Here is a 17392-nt window from a genome sequence, read left to right on the forward strand (position 1 = left end):
GTCAAGTTGGGGTAACCTGGCAAGAGATTCTGATAAAATGTGTCCAAGCCAGCTGCGGCAAATTTGCCCTTCAAATCCGAGGGATTCACGGTGAATGGCGAACAAAAAACTTTGAAGTCTTTCTCCAGTTCACCAAAAATCTGAAAGCGTTGCTCAAACTCCCTTAACAGTCCCGTTATTTTATCTTTGAACAGCTTCATGTCTGCCACATGTTGGGTCGCGCACACATTTTTCAGACAGGGGAAGTGAGCTGCATCACCACCGGCGAGTTGCGTCTCCCACAATGACAGCTTCAACTTGAAAGAACGTATGCTGTCATAATACTGCGTGGCAACTTTGTTGCGCCCTTGCAGCTGTTTGTTCAAGTTATTCAGGTGCTCTGTAACATCCACCATAAATGCAAGGTCCTGCATCCATTCTGCGGAATGAAATTCTAACACTGGTTTGCCCTTTTCTTCCATGAACTGTTCAATTTCTTCTCGTAAATCAAAGAAACGCCTCAGCACAGCACCTTGGCTTAACCATCTTACCTCAGTGTGGTATGGCAGGCCATAGATGTGGTCTTTCTCTCTGAGAAGGCTGTCAAACTGACGGTGATTCAGGCTTCTGGATCGGATGAAATTAACAGTTTGGATGACCACCTTCATGACGTTATCCATCTTTAATGACTTGCAACACAAAGCCTCCTGGTGCAAAATACAGTGAAAAGTCCAAAAATCACGTCCTCCATTTGCAGATTGCACTTTCTCTCTGAACTTTGTCACAATGCCTGCTTTTCTCCCGATAATTGAGGGCGCACCATCTGTAGCCAGGCTGACAGCGCGGGACCAGTCCACTCCGACCCTGTCCAGCGCGCCGACGAGTGCAGTGAAAATATCAGCTGCTGTCGTTGTATCTGTCATCGGCACCAACTCCACGAACTCCTCGGTGACGGTCAATGTGTTATCAACTCCGCGGATTAAAATGGCCAGTTGTGCAACATCTGTAATGTCCGTGCTTTCATCAATTGCAACTGAAAACGCAATAAATGACTTTACTTTTTGCTTCAACTGGCTGTCCAAATCCACTGAAAGATCGGAAATCCTGTCTGCAACTGTGTTTCTTGTCAGGCTGATATTTGCAAAAGCCTGGTGCTTTTCAGGGCACACAATCTCTGCTGCCTTCATCATGCATGTTTTTACAAATTCACCCTCACTAAATGGTTTTGAAGCCACTGCGATTTCATTAGCAATGAGGTAGCTAGCTTTCACTGCAGCGTCACTGATGTCTCGGCTGTGAGTAAACACAGACTGCTGTTTCTTCAGACCCACCAACAGTTCATTCACCTTCTCTCTTCTCCGCTGTCCTTGAAAGTTGTCATATTTGTCGGCATGAAGACTCACATAGTGGCGACGAAGGTTATATTCTTTCAGCACTGCAACATGCTGTGAACACACCAAACATACAGCTTTCCCATTCAATTCCGTGAATAAATAGAAGGATGACAATTTTTCTTGGAACACTCTGCACTCTGCGTCCACTTTTCTCTTTTTTGACAGAGACATATTGGGGCAATGAGGGTGCCAAAGCACATAATGTTAAAAGTAGAAGCCGTAATAAATATCGCGGGCAAAACAAAAGTAGCTCATCCGGACTGGCTGTACTTGCTTGACCTATTTGCTCTGCCCCGGTATAAACAGTTTGCTTGCTTAACACAATTGCTATTGCGCCATCCAGTGGACACAATTGGAACAGCAGTTTATTTTATTGAAAAATTGCAGCTCATTTTTATACTTTACAAAATCATCTCGCGGGCCGGATTAAACCCGTTTGCGGGCCTGATCCGGCCCGCGGGCCGGACGTTTGACACCCCTGCTTTACAGTTTATTGGAAAGGTGCATCAGGCTCATCACCTTGCACTTTCACCACCCCGTGAAGTTCATCATAATTTATTTAATCTGTAGCCTCATAAACTGCATGCTTTCCCGAGTTGTAGTGGGAGGATCACACATGTCATCGCGTGACTTCGATGTGATGGTAATTATATCAATTTTTGCACATAAAAGCGTTTCCATTGCCATTTCTAGCTGAATTAATTTTACAGACACAAAAAGATCCCACCATGTTTAGCGTACAGTGCATTCGGAAAGTATTCAGACCCCTTGACTTAATCCACATTTTGTTACGTTACAGCCTTTTTCTAAAATTGATTTAATAAAAAAATGTCCTCATCAATCTACACACAATACCATACAATTATTTAAAAAAATACAACTCGTATTTCATAAGGCATTATTTTGAGGGCCTAGTTTTACCCGAATACAGTGGCCTGAAACGCATGGTTTACAGGCCACATCAGGCCTGCAAGTCACATTATGCTTGCTTGCAAAGTGATATTTAATTCCTATTGGAATCCAGCCAGAGTGGGTATATCCAACATTTGGAATGTTTATTCACCTGCAACCTGCATTCAGGACAACTGCAGGGTTGGGAAGACTAAGTTATGAGACTACCTAAACCATCTAAACTGGAACAACCATTTCAGTAACGGGTGCAAAAGTCCAAGTAAAAGATTGGATTAGTTTAGAAAAATGTATGGTATTTATATTTGCAAAAACATATATTGAAAAAAAAAATGTGTTGTAAAAATCCATCTGCAATAGAGCATGCTGGGAAATATGATAATGATGGGCATGGTTTTGGGTTAACACTGGTTATTAACGCCAACACTGGGGTTCTTTTGAACCAATTAGTGTAAATGTAACACTTACCGTGTGAATTTAACACCTGAACTAGAAATGCTACCCTGAAAAATCAACACTAGGTAACACTGGCCAATTTGCTGTAACACTGGCCAACCACAACCTGATATTTAGGAGCAACAAGGCTTTATTAAAGTTAGGAGGCAGGCAGAGCGCCAGGTCTGCATTGCTTCAGTGTTAATAACAGTGATAAATGCTAGGACAATGTTAGGACAGCGGCTTAGGGCTATTCACGCTTCGGCGCACCAAGGGACCAATTTGTGTGTGTATGTACGTTAGACTCAACGAGCTGATTTGTTGTCATGGTGAATGGTTTCCATGATGCAGTCAAACCACAGTAACCAGAGTTACCAGGGAGGATTTGGTCACCCAGGAGAAAGAAAGACGTGTGGCTACTGTATTATGGTAGAATGAACAAGTTTTCGAATGGGTATGGACATGATGAATATAACATTCTCTGTTGCAACTACACCTCAGGTTGTTGCTGCAAAATATATGTTCCTCTAAGTCAACTTACCTGGTAAAATAAGGGTTGAAGAAGAGAGATGAACATACAGCTTTCTAAACATGAAACGTAAAATTACACTAAACCTTAAAATGTAGTGTAGGCTTATGTATTCATCCTATATGTGCTTTAGCCAACTCTAATCTTCTATTGTTGCCAAACACACCAGTGCTCTCTGTTTGGTGTCCATACTCATATGGTGTGAGTGACAGGAGGCAGACAGGAGAATTGGTGGCCAGTCAAAAACAACAAGAGGTGATGTCTGTCGCTCATAGAGGCAGGCACTGGCTGGTTAATTACACCTATACACATGGGCGGACTTATTTTGACAGCCCTCCACAGGAAATGGAAAAAGTTTGAGTTGTAGGGGGTTCTGGGAGACATTGTGATTATTCTATCAAACACCACAGATGCTGCTCTCCAAGGTAGCTCTGAGATGTTGAGGTGCATTGTGGAGAAGAGAAAACATGGAGTCCTATTAGGGAGAGAGTCAGAACGTGATGGTGAGGAGTGTGTGTGTGTGTGTGTGTGTGTGTGTGTGTGTGTGTGTGTGTGTGTGTGTGTGTGTGTGTGTGTGTGTGTGCATGCGCGCATTTTGGTGTGTGTGGGGATGCATGCACATACAACACACTGAAGGTGTGGTGTGGAATGTGTGTTTAAAAAAAATAAGAAATAATAACTTGATCTACAGTGTCTTGTGAAAGTATTCACCCCCCATTTTTCCTATTTTTTTGCCTTAAAACCTGATATTAAAATGGATTTTTGGGGGTTTGTATCATTTGATTTACACAACATGCCTACCACCTTGAAGAAGCAAAATATATTTTCTTGTGAAACAAACAAGAAATAAGACAAAAAAACTGAAAACTTTGTAGAGCCACCTTTTGCCGATGAAAAACTTCCCCACAGCATGATGCTGCCTCACTGTGGGGATGGTGTTCTCGGGGTGATGAGAGATGTTGGGTTTGCGCCAGACATAGCGTTTTCATTGATGGCAAAAAGCTCAATTTTAGTCTCATTTGACCAGAGTACCTTCTTCCATATGTTTGGGGAGTCTCCCACATGACGTTTGGCGAACACCAAACATGTTTGCATATATCTTTAAGCAATGGCTTTTTTTCTGGCCAGTCTTCCGTAAAGCCCAGCTCTGTGGAGTGTACGGCTTAAAGTGGTCCTATGGACAGATACTCCAATCTCCGCTGTGGAGCATTGCAGCTACTTCAGGGTTATCTTTGGTCTCTTTGTTGCCTCTCTGATTAATGCTGTCCTTGCCTGGTGCCTTTGGTAGGCAGCCCTATCTTGGCAGGTTTGTTGTGGTGCCATATTCTTTCCATTTTTTTAACCTTACACAGGAAGCGGCACAGGTCCTAATCCAGGCACTTGTCATCTCCCGTCTCGATTACTGCAACTCGCTGTTGGCTGGGCTCCCTGCCTGTGCCATTAAACCCCTACAACTCATCCAGAACGCTGCAGCCCGTCTTGTGTTCAACCTTCCCAAGTTCTCTCACGTCACCCCGCTCCTCCGCACACTCCACTGGCTTCGAGTTGAAGCTCGCATCTGCTACAAGACCATGATGCTTGCCTACGGAGTTGTTAGGGGAACGGCACCTCCTTACCTTCAGGCTCTGATCAGTCCTTTTACCCAAACGAGGGCATTGCGTTCTTCCACCTCTGGCCTGCTGATCCCCCTACCTCTGCGGAAGCACAGTTCCCGCTCAGCCAAGTCAAAACTGTTCTCTGCTCTGGCACCCCAATGGTGGAACAAGCTCCCTCACGACGCCAGGACAGCGGAGTCACTGACCACCTTCCGGAGACACTTGAAACCCTACCTCTTTAAGTAATACCTGGGATAGTATAAAAGTAATCCTTCTACCCCCACACAAAAATAAAAAATTAAATAAAATACAATAACAAATAAAAATAAAACAAAATAAAAAGGGATAAAAAAGAGAGAAAAATAAAAAATGTATAATAAAAGATAGAAAAGGTTAAAGAAATAAAAACTTTAATGATCTTTTTTTTATATACAAAAATTATATATATAAAAACAAATAAATAAATATACTCTAAACATTAAGAATTAAAAAATTAGTCAAATATAAAAAAATAAATTGTAAAGTGGTTGTCCCACTGACTATCATAAGGTGAATGCACCAATTTGTACGTCGCTCTGGATAAGAGTGTCTGCTAAATGACCTAAATGTAATATAATGTAAATGTAATGGTGCTCCGTGGGATGTTCACAGTTTCTGATATTTTTTTATAACCCAACCCTGATCTGTACTTCTCCACAACTTTGTCCCTGACCTGTTTGGAGAGCTCCTTGGTCTTTTTTTAAAACATTTTTAGTCATTTAGCAGACGCTCTTATCCAGAGCGACTTACAGTTAGTGAGTGCATACATATATATATTATTTAATACTGGCCCTCCGTGGGAATCAAACCCACAACCCTGGTGTTGCAAACACCATGCTCTACATCCCTGCCGGCCATTCCCTCCCTTACCCTGGACGACACTTGGCCAATTGTGCACCACCCCATGGGTCTCCCGGTCACGGCCGGCTACGACAGAGCCTGGATTCGAACCAGGATCTCTAGTGGCACAGTTAGTACTGCGATGCAATGCCTTAGACCACTGCGCCGCTTGCTTGGTGGTGCCCCTTGCTTAGTGGTGTTGCAGACCCTGGGGCCTTTTAGAACAGGTGTATATATATTGAGATCATGTGACACTTAGATTGCACACAGGTGGACTTTATTTAACTAATTATGTGACTTCTGAAGGTAGTTGGTTGCACCAGATCTTATTTAGAGGCTTCATAGCAAAGGGGGTGAATACATATGCACGCACTACTTTTCCGTTATTAATTTTGTATAATTTTTTGAAACAAGTAATTTTTTATTTCACTTCACCAATTTTGACTATTTTGTGTATGTCCATTACATGAAATCCAAATTAAAATCAATTAAAATTACAGGTTGTAATTGCAACAAAATAGGAAAAACACCAAGGGGTATGAATACTTTTGCAAGGCACTGTACATCTGCAGATTACCCATCTTTCCCACTAACGTTCCACATCCCATTGTCATTCCACATCTCGTTACTGTAATCACGCAACGTGAAGCCCACAGCCTGTAAGACCAACAAACAAGCTGACAATAGGCTTCCTGTCGCCTCCACTCTTTACCAGTGAGACCCAACGTTAGGACACAAAGAGCTAGCAGAGGAGGCTAAGCCTCCATTAGAAAACACAGGGCATAATTACTCTAAATGACTGCTCTGAACTGAAGGGATTAGAGGAGCTTCCATTGAGTCTGAAATAGATTAGTGTTAGGCTTCGTCCTGAAATGGCACCCAGGGTCCTAGTCAAAAGTAGCGCACTATATAGGGAATTGGTTGCCATTTGGGACACAACACTACTCTCCCAGACCCCAGCTGCAATCAACTGTATCGCTTGACAAATGGCGGGAGTGGGTTTCTAGGTCTTAATATACTCACATACAATGCACATATGGATGGTAGATACAGTGCCTTCAGAAAGTATTCACAACCCCTTGACTTTTTCCACATTTTGCTGTGTTACAGCCTGAATTTAAAATGGATTACATTTTGATTTTTTTGTCACTGGCCTACACACAATACCCCATAATGTAAAAGTGGAATTATGTGTTTAGACATTTTTACCAATTAATAAAACATGAAAAGCTGAAATGTCTTGAGTCAATAAGTATTCCACCCCTTTGTTATGACAAGCCTAAATAAGTTCAGGAGTAAAAATGTTCTTAGAAAGTCACATAAGTTCAACCACAAAGACCAGGGAGGTTTTCCAATGCCTCGCAAAGAAGGGCACTTATTGGTAGATGGGTAAAAAAAACAGACATTGAATATCCTTTTGAGCATGGTGAAGTTATTAATTATACTTTGGATGGTGTATCAATACACCCAGCCACTACAAACATACAGGCGTCCTTCCTAACTCAGTTGCCGGAGAGGAAGGAAACCGCTCAGGGATTTCAACATGAGGCCAATGGTGACTTTAAAACAGTTAGAGTTTAATGGCTGTGATAGGAGAAAACTGAGGATGGATCAACAACATTGTAGTTACTCCACAATACTAACCTAATTGGCAGAGTGAAAAGAAGGAAGCCTGTACAGAATACAAATTATTCCAAAACATGCATCCTGTTTGCCACAAGGCAAGTATTACAAGGTAATACTGTAAGAAATGTGGCAAAGCAATTAACATTTTGTCCTGAATACAAAGTGTTATGTTTGGGGCAAATCCAATACAACACATTATTACTGAGTACCACGCTCCATATTTTCAAGCATAGTGGTGGCTGCATCATGTTATGGGTATTCTTGTAATTGTTAAGTTTGTCAGGATTAAAATGAAAGGGAATGGAGCTAAGCACAGGAAAACCTGGTTCAGTCTGCTTTCCACCAGACACTTTGAGATTAATTCACCTTTCAGCAGGACAATAACCTAAAACACAAGGCAAAATCTACACTAGACTTGCTTACAAAGAAGACAGTTAATGTTCCTGAGTGGCCGAGTTACAGTTTTGAAAATCTATGGCAAGAATTGAAAATGGTTGTCTAGCAATGATCAACAACCAATTTGACAGAGCTTAAAGAATTTTGAAAAGAATAAATGGGCAAATATTGTACAATCCAGGTGTGCAAAGCTGTTAGAGACTTACCCAGAAAGACTCACAGCTGTAATTGCTGCCAAAGGTGATTCTAACATGTATTGACTCAGGGGTGTGAATACTTATGTAAATTAGATTATTTATTTTTATTTCAGTATTTCATTGCTAAGATTTCTCAAAACATGTTTTCACTTTGTCATTATGGGGTATTGTGTGTAGATGGGTGAGAAAAAACTAATATTTAATCAATTTTGAATTCAGGCTGTAATACAACAACATTTGGAATAAGTCAAGGGGTATGAACAGGCACAAACACTCACAGACATGTACTAACACTCATAGAACATATGCACATACTGTACATGCATGAGCTCTTAGAAAAGTTTGTAAATACAGTACACTTCATGTACACTCTATACTCTCCTGTCTCTCTCACTCCTGAACTGTGCTGTATTTATTTTAGTTGCAAATACACCAGCACAGAACTTATAGGCAGGTACATTTGGAAGACCATTTTTTATTAATAGAAAAACTTAACTATATTTCATAATGATTAACACAGGAAACTTCTCCTATAAAAGCATTCTTGAATTCTTTTAATTCACGATCGTGACCTGGAAGATCATCTAGTTCATTCTCGGTCGTGACAACTCTTATAAAAACCGGTGGTTACTGTTTAACTTGTTTTTATCTATGTCAGTGAGTCAGTCTACACTTTTATTGCAGTGATAAATAATGTTGAATTACAGCACATAAAAGTATTTTCCTCCAGGTCAGACGAGGGCCTCAAAAAATAATATGTTTCTTTGGGATAACAGGCTGTCCTTCATTAGTAGGAGCTGAGGCATAGCAGCAGATGTCACAGCCTAACTGGTGGAGTGAGATCACAGGGAGGTTTTAACCTCAACTCTGTGTGTGCGAGGGGGGCAGCTGTGTACTTGTGTGTGTGTGTGTGTGTGTGTGTGTGTGTGTGTGTTGCTCCAGTACTCTAATGTTCATCTGCTCCTGTGCTCAGGATATATAGAGCAGACCTAGCCCTCACCACACAATCAAAACCGCCTGGCCTTGCGAAGACTCATAACATGTTGAATGGAAACAGGAGATTCATCTGAGCATTGCCTTATCCAGCTGCTTTCTAAAAGGCCATCAGTTGTTTTAATAGGCCATCAGTGGTTTCCAGGCATAGCAAATATATATCCGATATATCTACTGCGTTCCTGTGAAGACTTTTCACGTGTCCCTACCTGGAGGGCAGCTCCACACTAAACAAGGGTGTTTGTATCAGAAGTGATGCTGGACAGACAGACAGAGTTCCCCTGCTTTCCTACTGAAACACTTTCTGTGGTTTGGTTATGTGACAAGAACACCATAGTAAGAGATCTCTGAGTACTAGGAGGCCTTAAAGGACAAAGGGTTTGGGTTTTGGGGAGTGGTTGAGAAAAACATTATGAATGAATAAGACGTCGAAGCAGGACACTGTTAATGTAGAACGTAAATAATTATATGGCTGGAAGGTGAATTTAACGACTTAGTAATTTCGACACAAAAGCCTTTTGAGGGGATGTGGGAAAAGTGAGTGTTACACAACTGAGAAAAGAAACAAGAAACACATGCTTGGTGGCACACATATCAAGTTTCCCCGTGAATGGAGAGGAAGCAACAAAAAACAAGGTACCTACAAGGTACTAGAAACATTTTCTCATCTCGTACAACCTTACCTGACATTATATACTGAGGCTTTTATGTGGCTTTTTAATTTGGGTATCTGCTCTGAGATTTTACAATCCACCAGTGTTGCATGTCTGAAACTTGTGTGTTGTATTAACATCCATGAGGAAAATCTTGCACATGTTCAGCACATGGTTAAGGGTCTGTTCAGAAGGGTGCAAACATTACAAAACGGTTAGATAGAAATGCCTTTTATGGAACAGATATGATTTTCTGTCATGATGAATTGCAAGCTCTAATCATTACATTTCTATCTGCAGCGTTTCACATCTATTGTGAACGTTGCACCTCACGGAACACAACACCAAGTGTAGGGGACGTGTGCTAACACTCACACTTGATGTTGAAGGAGGCGTTAGTAGAGTGGACCTCCTCTCCTGTGACTGTGTTGGCGGCCACGCACTCAAAGTTGCCGGCATCCAGTCTCCGGTCCACGGTCGTGAACTTGAGGTTGCTGCCCTCGCGGAAGCGCCTCTCAGTGTCGTCCAGGGGCTGACCGTTGTGTAGCCAACCATACTGGATATCTGCCGGGTCGCTGACCTCACAGCGGAGCATGGCGCTGCGGCCGTGTAATGCATCCTGGGATTTGGGCTCCTTGGTGAACTGGATGGTTGCAGCCTGGATGCAAATAACTGAGAGAGAGAGGGGGTGGGGGTAACAATGTGGGGAAGGAGAGAGAGAGAAAGACAGAGAGAGCGAGAGAGAATGTTGAAATGAGGTTACCACTGACCACAATACTAACATTTTAATTGCGGTGTTCATTAGTCACCATTGTACCACACATTTTTGTGTCTTGATTAATGAGGCCATTAAAGCTTTGATTCGACTCATTCAAGACATTTAAACATTTTTTAATAGTGGGTCTTAATCTAGAGAATAAACATTTCAGGACACAGACATGTAGTCTACAAGATAATTAAACACTGAAATGTCGTGCCAAAATGTTGTATGAATAATGACAGCCAAGAAGAGTAGATAGATTCACATTCTAGCTTCTGAATGTATTGGAGAAATGAATTCACAAGCCTGCTACAGATTTTTCCCTGCAGTACGGGCTTGTCTCCTGAAAGAGCTGTGTTTCATTAGAACAGAGGGAGAAGGAAAGAGAGACTTTTGACACACACACATCTTCTCCTTCCTCACGGTCATGCTCCATCAGCTCACAGATATGCAGCTCTCACAAATTGAGACATGAAGGCTTGTCCACGCGCACACACACACACTCCTTTATTTCTACCGGCACTGGAGTGCTGCTCGGTAGTCAGCACTATAGAGAAATATGTTCTGCCCTATTTACTCATGTCTCCTTGAAGTGAGGAATAATAAATAGAATAAACAGAGAGTTAGAGAGAGAGAGAGAGAGAGAGAGAGAGAGAGAGAGAGAGAGAGAGAGAGAGAGAGAGAGAGAGAGAGAGAGAGAGAGAGAGAGAGAGAGAGAGAGAGAGAGAGAGAGAGAGAGAGAGAGAGAGAGAAAGAGAGAGAGAGAGACTATACAGAGTTAGAGAGAGAGAGAGAGAGACTATACAGAGAGTTAGAGAGAGAGAGAGAGATACAGAGAGTTAGAGAGAGAGAGAGAGAGAGAGAGAGAGAGAGAGAGAGAGAGAGAGAGAGAGAGAGAGAGAGAGAGAGAGGGAGAGAGGGAGAGAATAAACAGAGCGTGAGAGGGAGAGAGAGAGAGAGAGAGGGAGAGAAAGAATATACAGAGAGAGAGAGAGAGAGAGAGAGAGAGAGAGAGAGAGAGAGAGCGAGAGAGAGAGAGAGAGAGAGAGAGAGAGAGGGAGAGAGAGAGAGAATATACAGAGAGTTAGAGAGAGAGAGAGAGAGAGAGAGAGAGAGAGAGAGAGAGAGAGAGAGAGAGAGATGGAGGGAGAGAGTGGGTAGTGACTGCAGGTCTGATATGTCTCATTTGAAGTCTGCAGCTGCTCCAGCTGTACTCTGCCTTCATGTTTTAGCAACTGTTGCCACTATGGGTTCATCAATTACAATACCACACCAGGGCAGCGTCCCAAATGGCACCCTATTCCCTATATAGTACACTACTTTTGACCAGTGCCCATTCAGTAGGCCCTAAACTACATCACGGCCCACTGAGTGTTGTTATGAGTTTTGACATCATGGCAAAGTTTATTATCAAAGTGAAAGGTCCATTGGCAGAGTTCACGTAAACCTAAAGTACACCTGGTTGAGTGAGTATGTGAGTATGTCTGTGGTTTTTCCATTCCTCCAGGACTGGGCTCATGTGGGTTAAAGGGAATTTGTATTGGTCCGAAGCGAGATGATTAAATAGCATCGCTTATATTTGAATTTGAGTTCTGAGCAGTCTGGCCGCGCACCAGATGCCTTTTTTCCACAATTGCACGCCGTCGAGACCATTAGTTCTACTGATTTTAATTGCTAGTTGGGTGTTGTGGGGAAAATTCAGGATCTGGGGCTCTCATCCGGACATTGATATATTTAGAGGTTCTGTTGGTGTTGAAGTCAAGGGGGATCTTTCAGGAGCATTAAATTAAGAGGAGCTGAGGTAATCGTCCCATCCACTCCTCCTCCCCTGGCCTCCCCCCCATCTCCCCCTCAAACTGATGTGGCAAATTCATCCTTATACTAATCAAAGAACCAAAGTATTTCAGAGTTTTTGTAGAATTAAGATAGACTTTATTACATATGCAATAGAGCCGAGGTAGTTTGAAAAACATCTCCCTTCTACCTCTCAGCTCTTTGTCTATATAGTTCCATTTACATACACCCCAGCTCAAAACCCCTCCCTCTTGGGCTCTCCCACCACTGTCCTCAGTTTCCCCCTCTCGACCGCTCCGCCCACTTCCTTCTAAATCTGACTTCTATTCAGTTTAGAAACAATAGTGGTACAATCAATCAATCCCTTGTCATGCGAAAATAATCATGTTCAGTTTAAACTCTGTTCCACCTTGGCTCACTCTGGCTTGACCTGGAGATTGATTGTTGGACATGGCAGGTCCACACTCAATCTCTCAAATATACCCAAACCCAACTCCTCTCTTCCCTCCCGTCATGCTGTAATTACTCATGTTTAGTCTGAACTCTGGCTCCGCTCTCAGGACTTTGTCTGAGGAGAGAGGCAAAAGGCAACAGTCTGGTTTCAGTCTCTGATAAGGTAGGACAGCCATGGATTAGGTAAGAGCGAGGAATTCGACCTGAGGTCAGATCCCCATTTCACACACACAAATCCAGTGAAAGGAACCAATTAAGTTCTTGCCCAGCAACAGAGAGTACCCATGTTTAATTCTGGCTCCATGTTTGTCATGTTTGTGATTAACATTGTTTATCTCATAGTTTACTGAAAAATCCTCATCAAGACCGGCCTTTGTCTCCTTGCAGCTGGCCAGGGGCAGGCAAAAAAGTAAAACAGGTGAGCAGTGCCAAGTCTGCTAGGTGGTGGGGGAAGATGAAAGGGGTGGGAGGTTGGTGGAGGGGGTGCACACCTAGGCAGGTGATAGGGCTGCCTGAGCTACCCTTGATGCTGAGTGACTGAAGCAGAGTGAGGGGGTCTCCTCCATATACATATTATTAATAAAATACTAACAATATAGTCTAGAAATATAATTGTTATTCTATTAATTACACTTGAGTGTACGAAACATGAGGAACACCTGCTCTTTCCATGACATAGACTGACCAGGTGAATGCAGGTGAAAGCTATGATCCCTTATTGATGTAACTTATTAAATCCACTTCAATCAGTGTAGATTAAGGGTAGGAGACAGGTTAAAGAAGGATTTTTAAGCCTTGAGACAATTGAGAGACAATTGAGTGTATGTGTGCCATTTAGAGGGTGAATGGAGCAGGTTGAGAGCTTCAAGTTCCTTGGTGTCCACATCACCAACAAATTAACATAGTCCAAGCACACCAAGACAGTCGTGAAGAAGGCACGACAATGCCTATTCTCCCTCAGGAGACTAAAAAGGGTCCTCAGATCCTCAAAAGGTTCTACAGCTGCACCATCGAGAGCATCCTGACTGGTTGCATCACTGCCTGGTATGGCAACTGCTCGGCCTCCGACCGCAAGGCACTACAGAGGGTAGTGCGTACGGCCCAGTACATCACTGGGGCCAAGCTTCCTGCCATCCAGGACCACTATACCAGGTGGTGTCAGAGGAAGGCCCTAAAAATGGTCAAAGACTCCAGCCACCCTAGTCATAGACTGTTCTCTCTGCTACCGCACGGCAAGCGGTACCGGAGCGGCAAGTCTAGGTCCAAGAGGCTTCTAAACAGCTTCTACCCACAAGCCATAAGACTCCTGAACATCATTCTGAACATCATTGCCCCCCCCCCCCCCCCCTCCCCTACATATTACCTCAATTACCTCGAATAACCGGAGCCCCCTGTATATAGCCTTACTATTGTTATTTTTACTGCTGCTCTTTCATTATTTGTTACTTTTATTTCGTATTATTTTATATTGTATTGTTTGTGTAATTTTTGGGGGTATTATTTCTTAAAACTACATTGTTGGTAAAGGGCTTGTAAGTAAGCATTTCACTGTAAGGTCTACACCTGTTGTATTCGCTTTGGAGTCAATATGGGCCAGCAGCCCTGTGGAATGCTTTCGACACCTTTTAGAGTCCATGACCCAACGAATTGAGGCTGTTCTGAGGGCAAAAGAGGGTACAACTCAATATTAGGAAGGTGTTCCTAATGTTTTGTACACTACACACAAAGAAGTGGTACAATAGGATTTTTAAAATTTAAATAACACAAGTCATTTCCAAGCTGTTGAGCAATGGAATGGATTGCACACATTTACCCCAGTTAGATAAGGAAAAAGGGTACAAAACATTGATGGAGGGAACCAGACAGGCTGAAAATACCAGGAGAGACACCAATACCCCTTTTTTACACACACACGCACACGAGATAGCGAGAGAGAGAGAGAGAGAGAGAGAGAGAGAGAGAGAGAGAGAGAGAGAGAGAGAGAGGAGAGTGAGAGAGAGAGAGGAGAGTGAGAGAGAGAGAGAGAGGAGAGTGAGAGAGAGAGGGGAGAGCGAGAGAGAGAGAGGGGAGAGCGAGAGAGAGAGAGTGAACTGCTCCTATGAAGGCTCCCCAAAGGACACGAAGCAAACAGATAAGGCGGTTTCACATACCTCAGAGTGACAGGCGAAAGAAAATAAGAGCTATAGAGGGAGGGAGGGAGGGAGGGAGGGGGCAGTCTATCACGTCTGTGGATAACTGCCAAGTTTACTGTACTGTTCAAACACTGAAGGCACCATGACCTACATCTCACAAATACACTCTGGCTCTGGTTCACTCTCACATTCACCTACACAGACACAGATGGATACAGACAGACATACAGACAGACATACATACAGACAGACAGACAGACAGACAGACAGACAGACAGACAGACAGACAGACAGACAGACAGACAGACAGACAGACAGACAGACAGACAGACAGACAGACAGCCTGACTGACTGACCAAATCAATACTCTGTTTAAGCCCAAAATTGTCCATGTGTCATTTTCTAGAGAATGAAGGAGGGAGATGTCTGTTTCCACTCAATGTGAATTTTCTCTGAGATAACCAAAAGCTATTTACACACCTTGAGTGGGCCTTTCAAAGAGAGAGCGAGAGAGAGATAGTTGGGGAAAGCGACAGAAAGATAACGGGAGAGAGTAACTGAGAGAGATAAAAGGAGTTAGAGGAGAGGGGAGGGCAGTGGCAGGTTTATTTTCTTATAGAGTACCACAGTATGAGTCATAATACCCATAAAGCTATTGCAGTCAAAAAAGGAAATGGTTCCAATAATTTTTCCACCATTCATTTTTCCCATAGGGGATTTTAGAAACACTTAAAATAAGGGATGTGTTTCCCTTGGCATTAGATTTTCCCTTGGCATTAGATTTTAATAACTGTGTACATCTCTCTAGGACAAGGACAAGGTGACAAACCATTTCTCTATGGACCTCACTTTGTGCATGGAGGCATTGTCATGCTGAAACAGGAAAGGGCCTTCACCAAAATGTTGCCACAAAGTTGGAAGCACAGACTCATCTAGGATGTCATTGTATGCTGTAGCGTTAAGATTCACAATAACAGCCCTTACAGTTGACCTGGGCAGCTCTAACAGGGCAGAAATTTGACGAACTGACTTGTTGGAAAGGTGGCATTCTATGACTGTGCCACGTTGAAAGTTACTGAGCTTTTCAGTAAGACCAATCTACTGCCAATGTTTGTCTATGGAGATTGCATGGCTGTGTGCTCAATGTTATACACCTGTCAGCAACAGGTGTGCTGAAATAGCCGAGTCCACTAATTTGAAGGGGTACATATACTGTAATTTTGTACATATACTATACACCATCTGATGAATACCATAGCATTCAATTAAAAAATTGAAACATTTCACTGTATGTAAGTGTCCTGTTGACAAAATATTCTTCATACATTTTTTTTAGATTAATTTGCCCATTAAAACAACTTCCCCAGACTCAACAAACACAAAAATCAAGCATATAGTATAAGGCAATAGAGCCTATTCACAGATGTGACAGAGAGAGGCTGATCTGGTGATGATAAGTCTTATCTATAGAGGCTGCAGGGCTGCAGACTGGCTCAGGGGAGTGTCTCCCTCTGCAGAGAAAGGCCAAGCTCTGATACCAATCAATACAGAAAAGCCCGGAAAGGCTAGGAGGAAGATATGAGAATACACTAATGCACACAATGAAACGAAAAGACATGCAATATTAATAGATTTAATTCCAATAAGCTCATATTCCCTATGTATTTCAATTAGGCTCCGTGAAAAGAAGGAAGCTAAAGAGGAAGAGGCAAAAAGTGGGAGAGAGAGGAGAGAGAGAAAGAAAGAGAGTAACTGCTGAGAGAGCAAAACAGATCCCGCAGAGGGGATTCTCCTCCAGAACTTCTCTGCAGTTGGGCCCTATATGGTCTCGCGTTCCTAGGGATGTGCATTTTCCCCTTTCAAGACGATTCGATACGTATCTAGATACATGGGCTCCTATACAAAACAGGAACAATAAGTTTGAAACGATTCAGTGCGATTCGGATTGAAAAGCAAACAAATTAATGCGTTTCAGTTTAATGCGATATGATTCGATGCGCTAACATTTGTTGCCTAAACACATTCATTTTCCAATCAAAATTCTAATCTGCTGCTGATGGAGCCGACTAGGTGAAAAATCTGTCGATGTGCCCTTAAGCAAGGCACTTAACCCTAATTGCTCCTGTATGTCACTCTGGATAAGAGCGTCTGCTAAATGACTAAAATGTAAATGTAATGGAGCTCATGAGCTGGATCTGTCTGAGCTGACTTTGTGTGTGTGTGTGTATGTGTGTATGTGTGTGTATGTGTGTGTGTGTGTGTGTGTGTGTGTGTGTGTGTGTGTGTGTGTGTGTGTGTGTGTGTGTGTGTGTGTGTGTGTGTGTGTGTGTGTGCGTGTGTGTGTGTGTGTGTGTGTGTGTGTGTGTGTGTGTGTGTGTGTGTAATTGATGTACATGTACAGTGCCTTCAGAAAGTATTCACACCCCTGGACTTTTTCCACATTTTGTTGTGTTACAAAGTGGGATTAAAACTGATTTGTCATTTTTTGTCAATTATCTACACAAAATACTCTGTAACGTCAAAGAGGAATAACAATTCTAACATTTGTAAAAAATAATAATCTAATATATTGATTAGATAAGTATTCCTCTGTGGTCCTCTGTAGCTCAGCTGGTAGAGCACGGCGCTTGTAACGCCGAGGTAGTGGGTTCGATCCCCGGGACCACCC

At 42.7% G+C, this 17392-nt stretch overlaps 1 protein-coding gene across 1 annotated transcript in view; it reads right to left on the minus strand.

The window, feature by feature from the left end:
• Positions 1 to 17392, minus strand: part of ptk7b (protein tyrosine kinase 7b) — a 246799-nt gene that overhangs the window by 94352 nt on the left and 135055 nt on the right. Inside the window, exon 2 of the mRNA XM_084171249.1 lies at positions 9961 to 10257. Within this exon, the coding sequence (XP_084027375.1) occupies positions 9961 to 10257 (297 nt within the window). The remainder of the gene's footprint in view (positions 1 to 9960; positions 10258 to 17392) is intronic.

Source organism: Coregonus lavaretus (assembly GCF_964263955.1).
Source record: "Coregonus lavaretus genome assembly, chromosome: 1".
In the NCBI taxonomy this organism is placed as follows: domain Eukaryota; kingdom Metazoa; phylum Chordata; class Actinopteri; order Salmoniformes; family Salmonidae; genus Coregonus; species Coregonus lavaretus.